At 39.5% G+C, this 13,986-nt stretch overlaps 2 protein-coding genes across 3 annotated transcripts in view; one reads left to right on the forward strand and one right to left on the reverse strand.

Annotated features, from left to right (window-relative positions):
- The window catches only part of LOC135699491 (uncharacterized), an 813,870-nt gene that overhangs the window by 767,495 nt on the left and 32,389 nt on the right, over positions 1-13,986 (forward strand). The gene's annotated exons all lie outside the window — the stretch shown is intronic.
- On the reverse strand, positions 11,889-12,544 carry LOC135699484 (large ribosomal subunit protein bL17m-like). The gene has a single exon (XM_065219765.1). It carries the CDS (start codon positions 12,388-12,390, stop codon positions 12,070-12,072), a length of 321 nt encoding a protein of 106 aa, XP_065075837.1. The 5' UTR covers positions 12,391-12,544; the 3' UTR covers positions 11,889-12,069.

Genomic DNA, 13,986 nt, shown 5'->3' on the forward strand with positions numbered 1-13,986 from the left:
ATATGTTATCCGAAAATGTTCTTTTAAAAAATTTCAAGCCAACAAACCACCACCATATCTTTATTAGTTTTTGTTTGTCTTGTCCCCCGTCTCGATGAGCCTCATCGTCACCCACTGGTCACCATAGCCGGTCGAACTCCAGACGAATCTAGAACCACACTACCGTTCATACTGACGACAACGTTCTGATGAGGCAACGATACCCTACTCCCCCCAAGTAACCAAAAGTTCCGCATTCAACGATTAAAATCACTTTCAAGTTCCGTAAAGTTCAAATAAAGTTCCGACCGAACCTTCAAGTTCCATAAAGTTCAAATAAAGTTCCGACAGAACTTTCAAGTTCCATAAAGTTCAAATAAAGTTCCAACCGAACCATCAAGTTCTATAAAGTTCAAATAAAGTTCCGACCGAACTTTCAAGTTCCATAAAGTTCACATATAGTTCCAACAGAACTTTCAAGTTCCATAAAGTTCAAATAAAGTTCCGACAGAAGTTCCATAAAGTTCAAATAAAGTTCCGACAGAACTTTCAAGTTTCATAAAGTTCAAATAAAGTTCCAACCAAACCTTCCAGTTCCATAAAGTTCAAATAAAGTTCCGACAGAACTTTCAAGTTCCATAGAGTTCAATTAAAGTTCCGACAGAATTTTCAAGCCACATGAAGCAATCCGCACAAGTCTTTACTAGTAACAAAATTTAATGTACGTAAATATTAAATGATCAGTGGCCCGAATAAATCATAATTCTTATATTTATGCAGTGCATCAACATTCTGTTAAAACATAAAAAAAATATTAAAAAGCAATTTCCTGGATTCGAACCCGTGTATTCGGCATGCGATCTACTAACGCTAACCACTGCGCCACAAATGTGTTGGAATACCATGCGGGCAAATACCAATTTCAAATTCATCAAGGTATTGTGTTTCGTATGCAAGTCAGTCAGCTGGCACTGAAAACTCCAACAGTAGGCGGGACAACAGCTCACTTTATTATATCTCAGATGACGCAGCGGTTCGTGCTGGGGCTCTCACGCAGAAGGACTGGGTTTAATTCTTCAAACAGCTCCAAAACTACTAATGCTGATAAATCAATACACATAAATACCTGCCTTTAGAAATAACTTTCATAAAAGTGCGAACTAAACATAGAATTGGTGTAGAGGGCACAAAAACCTTTGTTAATTTATTTTCTAAAAGTTCCGTTCAAGTTCCGCCAGAAGCTGCTTAGAATTCTCTTCAATTATGATACCGGAACTTTCAAGTTCTTATAACGACTTAAAAATGAGGCTGCTTAGAATTCTAAAGACCATCACTAACTACGCTGCTTAAGCCACAAATGGCCTTTTATCAGAACTTTTGGTTACTTGGGCCAAGCTCCTCCGCTTTTCCTATCCTTCGACAATGTACCCCTCTAACCTCGAGTAAGCCGCGAGTATCCGGCCGCAACTCCTACTAGACATAGAATTAAGTGAATTTTGTTACAAACAAAGAACAATGAATTATCGGCTCCGTAAAGCTAACGCGATTGAGCCTTACAAATAAACGAACTAGATAAAAAGAAAAAAAAAAACACCACCAGATGTCAAAAAAATTTGGTGAACCCGACGGTGCAGCCATAGAGGTTACTCCGAGGGGGGTGACACATCTAAATCTCAAGTTTAGATGCTCAACAAATCTCACACTAGCAAATCAATCTTAAAAAAATCTTCTTTCATTTGTCGCATCTACTTGCATCGCGCATCATATTTTTGTAGGAAATCTTCAGAATCGTCATCAATCTTCTTTCTATCTACTCAGCGTGCGCGCAGCTAGCCACAGCAAAACACAATTTTTTCTGCATCGTAGATAGAGTCGTCTCCCTCGGGTTACTCTAAGACCAGATGGTTCCGAAGGAACGAGCTCAACTTTTTGGCTCAGCTCTGGTACTCTCTTCGGTCCCAAGCTAATCGATCGAAAATCCACGAACCCCTAATTTTATCTGTCAAACTTTCATAGCGAATCAAAACAAACATTGTGTAGTACTAGAATTTCGACTAGAATGGGGTACGTTAATCGATTTGCTTGGGACCAATAGGCTAGTCAAGTAGTGTGCCAGGGTAAAATCGTTAGTTTTGAATTGATTGTTGGTGCAGCTCCCTATAGCTTTTTTTAAATCGGATTGACGTCAAGAGGCCAGAAGTCAATATCCGCCGACATTTTGAAATCCAAGATGACGGCTTCTGATTTCAGGAAAAATAGGAAATCTTCAGAATCGTCATCAATCTTCTTTCTATTTACTCAGCGTGCGCGCAGCTAGCCACAGCAAAACACAATCTTTTCTGCATCGTAGATAGAGTCGTCTCCCTCGGGTTACTCTAAGACCAGATGGTTCCGAAGGAACGAGCTCAACTTTTTGGCTCAGCTCTGGTACTCTCTTCGGTCCCAAGCTAATCGATCGAAAATCCACGAACCCCTAATTTTATCTGTCAAACTTTCATAGCGAAACAAAACAAACATTGTGTAGTACTAGAATTTCGACTAGAATGGGGTACGTTAATCGATTTGCTTGGGACCAATAGGCTAGTCAAGTAGTGTGCCAGGGTAAAATCGTTAGTTTCGAATTGATTGTTGGTGCAGCTCCCTATAGCTTTTTTTTAAATCGGATTGACGTCAAGAGGCCAGAAGTCAATATCCGCCGACATTTTGAAATCCAAGATGACGGCTTCTGATTTCAGGAAAAATAGGAAATCTTCAGAATCGTCATCAATCTTCTTTCTATTTACTCAGCGTGCACGCAGCTAGCCACAGCAAAACACAATCTTTTCTGCATCGTAGATAGAGTCGTCTCCCTCGGGTTACTCTAAGACCAGATGGTTCCGAAGGAACGAGCTCAACTTTTTGGCTCAGCTCTGGTACTCTCTTCGGTCCCAAGCTAATCGATCGAAAATCCACGAACCCCTAATTTTATCTGTCAAACTTTCATAGCGAATCAAAACAAACATTGTGTAGTACTAGAATTTCGACTAGAATGGGGTACGTTAATCGATTTGCTTGGGACCAATAGGCTAGTCAAGTAGTGTGCCAGGGTAAAATCGTTAGTTTCGAATTGATTGTTGGTGCAGCTCCCTATAGCTTTTTTTAAATCGGATTGACGTCAAGAGGCCAGAAGTCAATATCCGCCGACATTTTGAAATCCAAGATGACGGCTTCTGATTTCAGGAAAAATAGTAAATCTTCAGAATCGTCATCAATCTTCTTTCTATTTACTCAGCGTGCGCGCAGCTAGCCACAGCAAAACACAATCTTTTCTGCATCGTAGATAGAGTCGTCTCCCTCGGGTTACTCTAAGACCAGATGGTTCCGAAGGAACGAGCTCAACTTTTTGGCTCAGCTCTGGTACTCTCTTCGGTCCCAAGCTAATCGATCGAAAATCCACGAACCCCTAATTTTATCTGTCAAACTTTCATAGCGAATCAAAACAAACATTGTGTAGTACTAGAATTTCGACTAGAATGGGGTACGTTAATCGATTTGCTTGGGACCAATAGGCTAGTCAAGTAGTGTGCCAGGGTAAAATCGTTAGTTTCGAATTGATTGTTGGTGCAGCTCCCTATAGCTTTTTTTAAATCGGATTGACGTCAAGAGGCCAGAAGTCAATATCCGCCGACATTTTGAAATCCAAGATGACGGCTTCTGATTTCAGGAAAAATAGGAAATCTTCAGAATCGTCATCAATCTTCTTTCTATTTACTCAGCGTGCGCGCAGCTAGCCACAGCAAAACACAATCTTTTCTGCATCGTAGATAGAGTCGTCTCCCTCGGGTTACTCTAAGACCAGATGGTTCCGAAGGAACGAGCTCAACTTTTTGGCTCAGCTCTGGTACTCTCTTCGGTCCCAAGCTAATCGATCGAAAATCCACGAACCCCTAATTTTATCTGTCAAACTTTCATAGCGAATCAAAAAAAACATTGTGTAGTACTAGAATTTCGACTAGAATGGGGTACGTTAATCGATTTGCTTGGGACCAATAGGCTAGTCAAGTAGTGTGCTAGGGTAAAATCGTTAGTTTCGAATTGATTGTTGGTGCAGCTCCCTATAGCTTTTTTAAATAGGATTGACGTCAAGAGGCCAGAAGTCAATATCCGCCGACATTTTGAAATCCAAGATGACGGCTTCTGATTTCAGGAAAAATGGGAAATGCTGATGTCGACCCATCAATATGGGTATTTTTATTTTTATTTTTTCTAGAGATCGAAAATAAATACTAGACGTCATTTTGAAATACAAGTTGGCGGCTTCAATTTTAAGAAAAATGGAAAATACTGTGAAATACCCATCGATATAGGTATTTTTGGAATTGGGATGATGTCTAGAGACCGCAAATCGATGTCTGGCACCATTTTAAAATCCAAGATGGTGGCTTCCGATTTCAGAAAAAGTGGGACATACTGTCAAATACTGATCAATGAGGGTATTTTTGGAATCGAGGTGACATCTAGAGGCTGGAAATTGATGTCCGACGCCATCTTGAATTTTAAGAAAGGTGGCTTGCGATTTCAGAAGAAGTATCAAATACCGTACAAAAGGCATCAAATATCGATTTTCAGTATCTACGCGTCGTTCCCATATTGTAGGGTATTTGACGGTTTTTCTGAAACCCGATGGCCACCATATTGGATTCCAAAATGGCGGCGGACATCGATTTTCGTTCCTGTTCCAAAAATACCCAAATTGAAAGGTATTTGAGACTTTTCCTGAGCCCGATGGCCGCCATCTTGGACTCCAGAATAGCATAGTTAATTTAATTTTCATTTAATATAAAATAACATTTTATTACTACATATAATCTGGATGCCATCCCTATCGGCAAACGATATTCTGCGGATACTATGTTTTGATGCCTGAGAATGCGACGCGTGACAAGTCGAATGAACCCCAAATTGAGGTGAATGTGAATTAAACGAAGCAGTTTTCGAGTCATTCTTTGCTTCAATTAATCATTTTGTCAACATTCAAAGTGTTTTTTTATGTTACTTCATACGCGAAGTTAGCGATTTTCAGAATTGGTTGGAAATGCTAACATGAAGCTTTAGTGTGATAATTTATTAGCTAGAGAATGATCTTTTTGAAGAGGGTAGGTGGATAGTTCCGTTAGAGTACGGCAGTATGAAAATTGAATAGAAGTTGAAAATGAGCGAAGGGCCATTAATGCGACAGTTTTTAAAGATAGACGCACATCTTTTGCCTAACCCGTACAATGTACGCGGAGACGTGAAGTATGTCTCCAAGTCTACAGGCAAAAAATGTACACCATCGACTGGAAATGCTCTCGCAACGTGGGGCTTTAGGAAGTGATGACAACGTCGCTAGAACTATTCCACAGCCGCAGTCAGTTTATGAGCAAAAGAGGGACATTTTTTGCCTGTAGACTTGGAGACATACTTCAAGTCTCCGCGTACATCGTACGGGTTAGGCAAAAGATGTGCGTCTATCTTTAAAAACTGTCGCATTAATGGCCCTTCGCTCATTTTCAACTTCTATTCAATTTTCATACTGCCGTACTCTAACGGAACTATCCACCTACCCTCTTCAAAAACACCATTCTCTAGCTAATAAATTATCACACTAAAGCTTCATGTTAGCATTTCCAACCAACATTTTGTCAAGCTTCTGCATTCATGTTCCATCAGATGTCACGGCTGTTGTTTGCGGTGACATCTATCGGAAACTACACACAATCTGTTTTCCTATAATTGTTCACAGAGGACACTGCAGTGCAAAACATGTCTGGTACCTCTATTGACATTTTGACAGGAGGAATATTCATCGTGACTCTATAAAAAGAAACACAATGACTTACACGAAAATGATATTGCTTGAAATGAAGCGATTCTGCGGAGAGTTCATTTTCTTTTCTTTGTTTCGAAAATGCAGAACCCTGATGGCGGCACCTCTGAAAAACGTGATTTAAAGGTAGCCCCGATGAGATTGTGTTCCAGGCATTTCCCCATTGATTATAATCGCCAAGCGAATAGCATGATCGTTGTTCCCAAGGTATGAATGAATCGCTTCTATATACTCGATATGGTTATTCACGCTAAGTAAATCATTCTTGCGATCAGGTGGAAGGAAAATTATACCAATACTAAGGATCTATCCATAAACTACGTAGACAGTTTAGGGGGGGGTTTGGAAATTATCCACGGCCCATACAAAATTAGTTTTTTTTTGTTCAGACAATTGTCTACGCAGGGGGAGGGGGGTCAAGAATCCGAAAGAACTGTCTACGTAGCTAATGAACAGCCCCTAACTTAACAATGATGCAGTTTCAACTTAACCCAGAGCTGTTCTACAAGGTAATGGAGGAGTTTCTGGAGAATTACTATCCTGCAGTCGACGTCAGCACGAAGGAGCAACGAGTGCAGAAAGTCCTACAAGAACTCAGTAGTTCATGCTGTGGTGTCGCCGTATGAGGATTGCCCAATCTGCAATGCTGGACCACATTCCGTGGAGCAGTGGAGCGTTTCGGGAATATAAAGGTCGTCGATAGGAAGATGCTTGTCCGAAAGCTCGGATCGTGTTTTTTTCTCCGAGCACGTCTTTTCGACTCCTATGGTCCGGTGGTATTCCAAGAAAAAAACTCTTTCTTCAAGAGCTTTGGGAAAGCGAAGTACTCAAGAGATGAACCACTAAGTGATGAGCTTCAGTCATAATGATTAGAGTTCACAACCAATCTTTGCAAGTTGAACGCTATGTCTGTTCCTCGATGGATCAGGTTCGGAAGAGATGTAATCTCGTGCGAATTCCACGGATTCAGCGATGCAAGCGATAAAGCGTAAAATGCTGGATTTCGTCACACCCGTCTAAATGGCAGGTCTTTGTGGCCAATCGTGAATCAAATATACAACATGTGACAAAAGGTGGAATCTGGAACCACATTCCAGAAATCGAAAGTACCGCTGACATAATTTCGACATGAGCCACTCCAGCTCAGATAGCGAGCAATTATTTGTGGTGGAATGGCCCAGAATGGCTGAAGAAGGAAACCAAGTACTGGCCTGCAAATGCGCAGGTTCCAGAGCAGCCGTTCGATACGGTAATCCTAGATGTGTACACATTTTGAAATGTCAGAAATTGTTTTAAATCTCAGATCTCAACAATTCCCAGTACCCTAGTGTTTCGAAAAAAAAATTGAGTTCACTATCTTCCAAATTATGAAAGGGCAAAAACCCTAAATGCTATGAAGCCATGTGCATTTGATTTATTTTAAACTAGCTAGCATGAGTGTATGCGAAGAAAAAAAAAAAGGATGCTATATCGTACGTAGCCCCCCCCCCTCTTATCTAAGGGGCTACCTTATATGAATATCTCCTTATACCTCCACATGCCAACTTTGGTTCCATTTGCTTGATTAGTTCTCAAGTTATGCAGAAATTTCTGTTTCATTTGTATGGGAGCCCCCCTAACAGAGGGGGAGGGGTATCGAACCATCATAAGAACCTTTCCCGGCCCCAAAAACCCATGAATACCAATTTTCCCGCCAATCGGTTCAGTAGTTTCCGTGTCTATAAGGGTCACACAGACAGACAGAAATTCATTTATATATATACTAGCTGAGTGTGCCCGGTCTTGCTCGGGATTCAATATTAGCTTGAGTTTATGCGCCGATTTAAAAAAAAGCATGCTATATCGTACGTAGCCCCCCCCCCCCTATTATCTAAGGGGCTACCCCCTATGATTATCTCCTTATACCCCCACACTCGCCCCCACATGCCTAATTTGGTTCCATTTGCTTGATTAGTTCTCGAGTTATGCAGAAATTTCTGTTTCATTTGTATGGGAGCTCCCCCTTACAGAAGGGGGAGGAGTCTCGAACCATCATAAGAACCTTCCACGGCCCCAAAAACCCCTGTATACAAATTTTCACGCCAATCGGTTCAGTAGTTTCCGAGTCTATAAGGGTCAGACAGACAGAAATTCATTTTTATATATATATATATATAGATAGATAGATATAGATTGATTAGCAAAGTTAAAAAGTTCAGCATTCTGAATATTTCTATCAATAATCCATATTTGGGATATTCATATAAGATCTCAAATTATTTGCGTAAAACCTTATCTGAAGTCTCAGAATCTTATTTTTTTCCCAGTCAGATTTATCTTGGACACTTGGAGTTTTGAGTAGAATTCCAAGAAATCTATTTATTGAATTCAAAGTAAATTTTAATGAAAACTCGATTGCTATGAATAAGAGATGAACTAGCCTATGGCTAAAAATCTCTCTAATAAAGATAAAAAAAAAGATCGCTATGAAATTTATAGGAAAATTCTAAAGGCATTCCAAGGATAATTTCATTAAGTTGGTCGGAGAAAACGAATCAGTCCTTGGAAATTTTTGGAGAATACTTAGATGTGGGCGGATGCTTAAAGGACAGTTACAATTAAATCTGAGAAAACTCCAGGAGATCTTCAAAGGAATTCGGAAAAGAATTCCAGAAGAGTTTGCTAAACAACTTATGAGGAGAAATCTAAGGAATTCATGAGGAGAAATGCAAAGGACACTTTCAATGTGAGTAGACTTCCAAGTGAAGATTCTTTCCACAGGGTTTCTTAATGAGGAAAATTTTAAGATAATTCCGAGGACGATTGAATTCGGAGGATAGTTTCAACGAATTTTTTTAGGAACATTTCATGGGATTGAGAGAAATATTCTAACTTTATTCCGGTGATATGTTTTTAAGAAAATTCAGAGAAGCATTGCAAGTGAATTTCTATAATAATTCCAAGAGAGTTTCGGGATTTGTATTCTCCTGAATGCTGAGGAAAACTTCAAGTGATTTTTCACGAGAAATTTTCGTTGAATATGGAATGGACTATTCTGGACTACTTGAAAATTCCCAATAGTTTCCTGAAGTCAATGAAACTGTCTTGACATTATTTTATAGTTTGAGAAACTAACGGGCTAGTCAGCTACCTCACAATACTTTTCATCAATTTTTTAAGATTCCCTGAACTTTTTCGGACTTCCTAAAGTTTCCTCTATTTTTCTAACGGTCATTAGATTTAAAGCTTTAACAATTCGCTGAAGTTCTCTAAACTACTGTAAAATTTATGTAATTTCGCTAATGTTAACGGAACTGCTCTGAAGTTCTCTGTTCTTTCCTGAAGATCTCGAAACTTCTCTAAAGTTTTTGCAGTTCTCATGAAGCTTGTTCTACTGCCAGGAATTTAATTGAACTGTCCTTAAAATGTTTAAGACCTCAATAATTTTCTTAACATCTCTAAAGTTCTTTGAAACTGGGAACTTCTTAAAATTTCCCATTAATTTTCTGAAACTAAAAGAACTGATTCCCGCTGATATATCAGGATCTAGCCTGACCATCTGCTGTATAACGTGAGGAACTAGCCTACGGCTAAAAATCACGGTGATAAAGAAAAGAAAAATGTTTTTCGTTAAAATTCCTCCTATTTTTGAAGCTTACTAAACTTCTTGGAAATGCTCCCGCATTTAATTAGTGTTCATGAAAGTTTCTGAATTTCTCGGATCTTCCCTTAAGTTCCATAGACTTCTATGGTGTTTTCGAAATGTTTGTGACAATCTCTGCTGTTCTGTGAAGTTTTCGATTTTTTTCTGAATTTTGTGGAACTTCTTTAAACTCCCGTAATTTTCTTGTAGCTCTTAAGATTTTTCTGAAGGCACTGCCCTTAGACTGTTATCAAAACTTCACAAAAGATTTCTGAATTTCCATAAAGTTCTCTAGACTGCCAAGAATTTCTCGGTATTTTTTAAAAGAACTGGCAATTTTATTTAAATTAATTAATTTGCCTTGAAGTTTCAACAATTTTCCTTAAGATTAATAAACTCTAAAATGCTCACGAAATTTTCCTTAAATCACTCATTTTCTCTGAACTAATCTGGACATCCCTGAAGTTTTCTACGCTAACCTGAAGTTTTCAAAATTTGCTTAATGTTCCAGCAAAATTGCTTATACATATTCATAATTTCCTAACGCTTCTGAAGTTTTCGGATCAATCATAGAATTCTCGGAATATGCCATAATTCCATGGAACTGCTCCCAAGTAACAATTTTGGTTTTATGAGGGTTCTGTAGACCATGAATAAGACTTGTAGAGTACTATAAAACCTCTATAAAGCTTGCAATGTTACTTGGAATGGAAATTTGTAGTGACTTACAAGCTTGTAAGTCACTACAAATTTCCATTGCAAAGTTGATGGCAGTGTTCTGATCGTCCTTGAACTACTCGGAACTTCGCTGAATATCATGAAACTACAACAAAACATCTTAATTTCTTAGAAGTTCTCTGGAATTTCTTGAACATATCGGTGCATAGTTTTTGAAGATCTTGAAATTTCAACACCCTTAAAATGCTCCCACATTTTCCGGAGGAACATATAATTTTTGTTGCGTTCCAGAAATTCTCTCGGAGCATTGCTGAAGTTTCCGGAAATTTCCTGAATTCCAACTAGATTTGTTTGTGGATTGGTGCCGTCGCAATAAGCGTTCCAAAGTGTGCAGTGATGACGTTTCACCGCTCTAAGAGTTCAATCCTTTACGACTACTGCATTGACAATGTAACGCTTCGCAGAGTAGAACTTATGACTGAAGCTTTCATACATTTTCTGAAGGTCTCTGTACTTCCCTGAATTTCTCGGAACATCTTAGAAGTGATCGGTTTTCGTGCTATGATTTATTGAAAAATATCGAACACAAATGTTTAGAAAAATTCCGAGTTCCAGCACAAACTTGGTTCATTGCCCCTAGTGAACATTTGTGCGAAGTTTCATGGAATTCGGAGAGGGAACAATAAAATCGATTCGTCAGTTGGCGTGACACTGCTCACTTATGAAAGCCATGAGCACGACTTATGAATGATTATCGCACTTCGAGGTGGTTCTTATACTGCTTTAGCTTATTGGATTTCCAAGCGTTAATAGACGAAAGTGCAATTCACGGACTTAATAATCTGAACATTCAAGCTTCCAGTCCAGTCTGCTCCAAATTTATAATACTTTATCTTTTACTTTCATTAGCTGATATACGAATTTCTATGTTTTGCCGTATGAAAGTCTGACTTATGATTTCCATATTAAATTCTTGTGGTGAAAAATCAGAAGTGGTTCTTTTGGAATTCTTAAGTTTTTTTTTTTTTTGCTGCAGTGTTAGAATATCTTGATGTATTGGAACCTGCGTCCAGACTTTTCAACAGGCCTTAAACCACATAAAAACAAGTGGAACTTCCCTACAATTCTCTTTTCCTAAGCATTCTCCCAAAATCTCGTAAAATTATGCCATGAGTGATGATAGTGCCATTCGTTCAAGTCAAGTAAAAAAAAACTACAAGGGGCAGCCCTATGGGGTTGTACGTAATGTAGGACTACGTGGTCTTATATCATAAATTTTATTTGTTAACTGCAGCAGGAGCTTGTGTTTTGTGTAGGAATAGGAATTTGAGCGTAATTATCTTTAGTATGACTATGATTGCCCTGAAAAGCACCTTTTGATATGAATTTTAGTTGAGACATGTGTGTGTGTGAGTACAATCCATCGAGTTTTTATGGAAGAAACTTATCTGCATTTTCTGTATGTCGAATGTGCAAATATTTTTAGCCCTGGAGATGGAAGGTGACAGCTCTATCGTACATCAAACGACCCATTTCAAGAATGCCTGTTTCTGCACGTACATTCTGAGGTCATTTTCTGGTACAATAAGCCCCGCAAAAATACACAAGTGTATTCTCACGTCCAGAATAAAAAAAAAACTTTTTATTCTGGCACGTATTTAGTTATAAAATGATTGGGATATATGTGTAGAATAAAATAACAAGCATATGTACTTATCTGGTTGTTCCAATGTGATGAGTGAGTCTCCATCGTACCGCCAATCTGCGCCGCAATTTCCGCGTACTTTTCCTTGCGGAAATCCTTGCGCGCCTCGTCCAGCAAAACATTGTGCAGTAAATTCCGATTCTGGTACAAATTCTGCACCAGCGAAGGATACGGATTTCCCCGCAGCTCCAGTACCGCGCGCTTCCGATACCAGCCGGGATATTCTTTCGGTGCCTTTTACATCCGCGTGGAGGACACTTTGTACTCTTCGAACCTGGGCGCCAGCACCTTGAATAGCTTGTGCACCAGCTGCTTCTCCGTCAGCCAATAGTCGGCCATTTCCATCGTCGGCTTGTGGCAATCCCCGTACCGGATGGCATCGGAGATCGCTCGCTGGTAGTTCAGCTCGATCCGTTCGTGTTTGATCAGCGCCGTCACGGTTTTGCGAAGCTTGTCGAGCCGCCCTTCCGGTCCGTCGATGTTTTTCAAGTTGCGATGACGGGGCCGGATCGCAACCTTCAGCTGTGACATCAGCTTGGCCACTTCGGCTTGGTTCATTTTTGGGTGTGTTAGCACTTTATTACGATAATTTCACTTGATATGTTGATTATTAAACTTGTGTAGGAACAATTTCCGCACTGGAAACCGGTGATTATTCAATCAAAACACATTTTTCCCAAGACTGAGGATGAAACGAGAATCGGGGAATCACGAGAAAAAATCTTGACAGCAAAAATAAACCCGACCGTTCGCCGGCACAGCCTACTTCCATTTGAATTTTAGTTGAGACATGTTCAGAAATTTAACTCTTTTGGAAAATCATGATGGCCCTGAGAACGGCCGATGGAAGTACACGTTTAAAGCCTTTGGAAGATGATGATGACGTGTAGGCAACTGGATCAGAAAATCGAACCGGACAATCCCATATTCTTCGGTTCATTGATTGGGCACTCGCAAGAGCCTCAACCCGTCAACTGCTGGACAGGGGTTGAACTCCGACAGTTTGGAAGGTCGCAGAATATCAGTGTCCACCCAGCTAAAGCTCCTCCCCTTTTTTAGTTTTTCTCGTTAAACACCTTCTCCTAACAAGTTGGTAAATCTTAGCCTTTGGCAGAAAGACGCTTAACACTTTTTTCGGCGAATTTATGATCCTATTTCACGTCATGAATAGCTGGAAAAATCTTTGCGATTAATCGTTAATCGAATAATTGGACTTTTAGAAATCCCTAGAAAATAGTATAATTTCATGTTTTTTGGTGGTCCTTCAAAAATGTCGAACAGCAGAATTGCAACCAGCAAGTGTAACCCAAGAGCCAAAAGCGGTGCGATACTAGTTTACATTGCTATGCCGACGACTGAATTAAGAGGCTTAGAAGCAAAGGGGTGAAAGTCAATTCTCTTAATCGATTTCCTCTTTCGATCCTATTTCGCACTATGTCTGCAATGTTCTTCTATCATCCAGAACAACAAACGTATCAATTAATGTGTTTGCCGTCGAGTTATTAACGAAAATCACTTGCACCCCTGCTTCCAAATTTGGTTACAAGATCACAACTCTTGAGAGCATTTTGTGTGATCGTTGGGGGCGTGTGGTTCTGAATATAGCGATGAATGTGCACAATGATACGCAATTGCATCCTCCTTATTTGCACACACCCGAAGATCGGGGGCGAATGCCACTTCGACTTGTTTCGTCTACTAACGACTCTCTGATGATTGTGTAGAGGAAGCAGCATATGCATGTACGTAATTCGTGGATTTATTAGTTATTTCGACGCTTTAAAAAAATTCTTGACATTTCCCACTTTTTCAATAGTTGTTTGTTGAAAATTAAAAATTTTCGCATTTTTATCGATGCGTGGAAATATTTCTTGTCGACTGGTGATAAAATTATTGAAATTGGCGCAGGGGCAGCTGAGTTATTAAGGTTCAAAATCTTTCATAATTTCGTTACATATTCCATTTTCGGCTTTCACAAAGTGTACTCCCATATAGAAATCACAGACGTATTCCTTTGTCAAAAGGTTAGTTTAAAAAAACTTATCAAAAGGGGACTCAATCTGTAGAGGATTGACGCAATACTACAGTAGGAAATACGCAGGCAGTTATGCCGCAAATACAGGTTAATCTGCAATGATACACATTTTTTTTTGA

This window comes from Ochlerotatus camptorhynchus, unplaced genomic scaffold (assembly GCF_037179485.1).
Source record: "Ochlerotatus camptorhynchus isolate MF236.1 unplaced genomic scaffold, CSIRO-AGI_Acam_v1.1 ptg000111l, whole genome shotgun sequence".
In the NCBI taxonomy this organism is placed as follows: Eukaryota; Metazoa; Arthropoda; class Insecta; order Diptera; family Culicidae; genus Ochlerotatus; species Ochlerotatus camptorhynchus.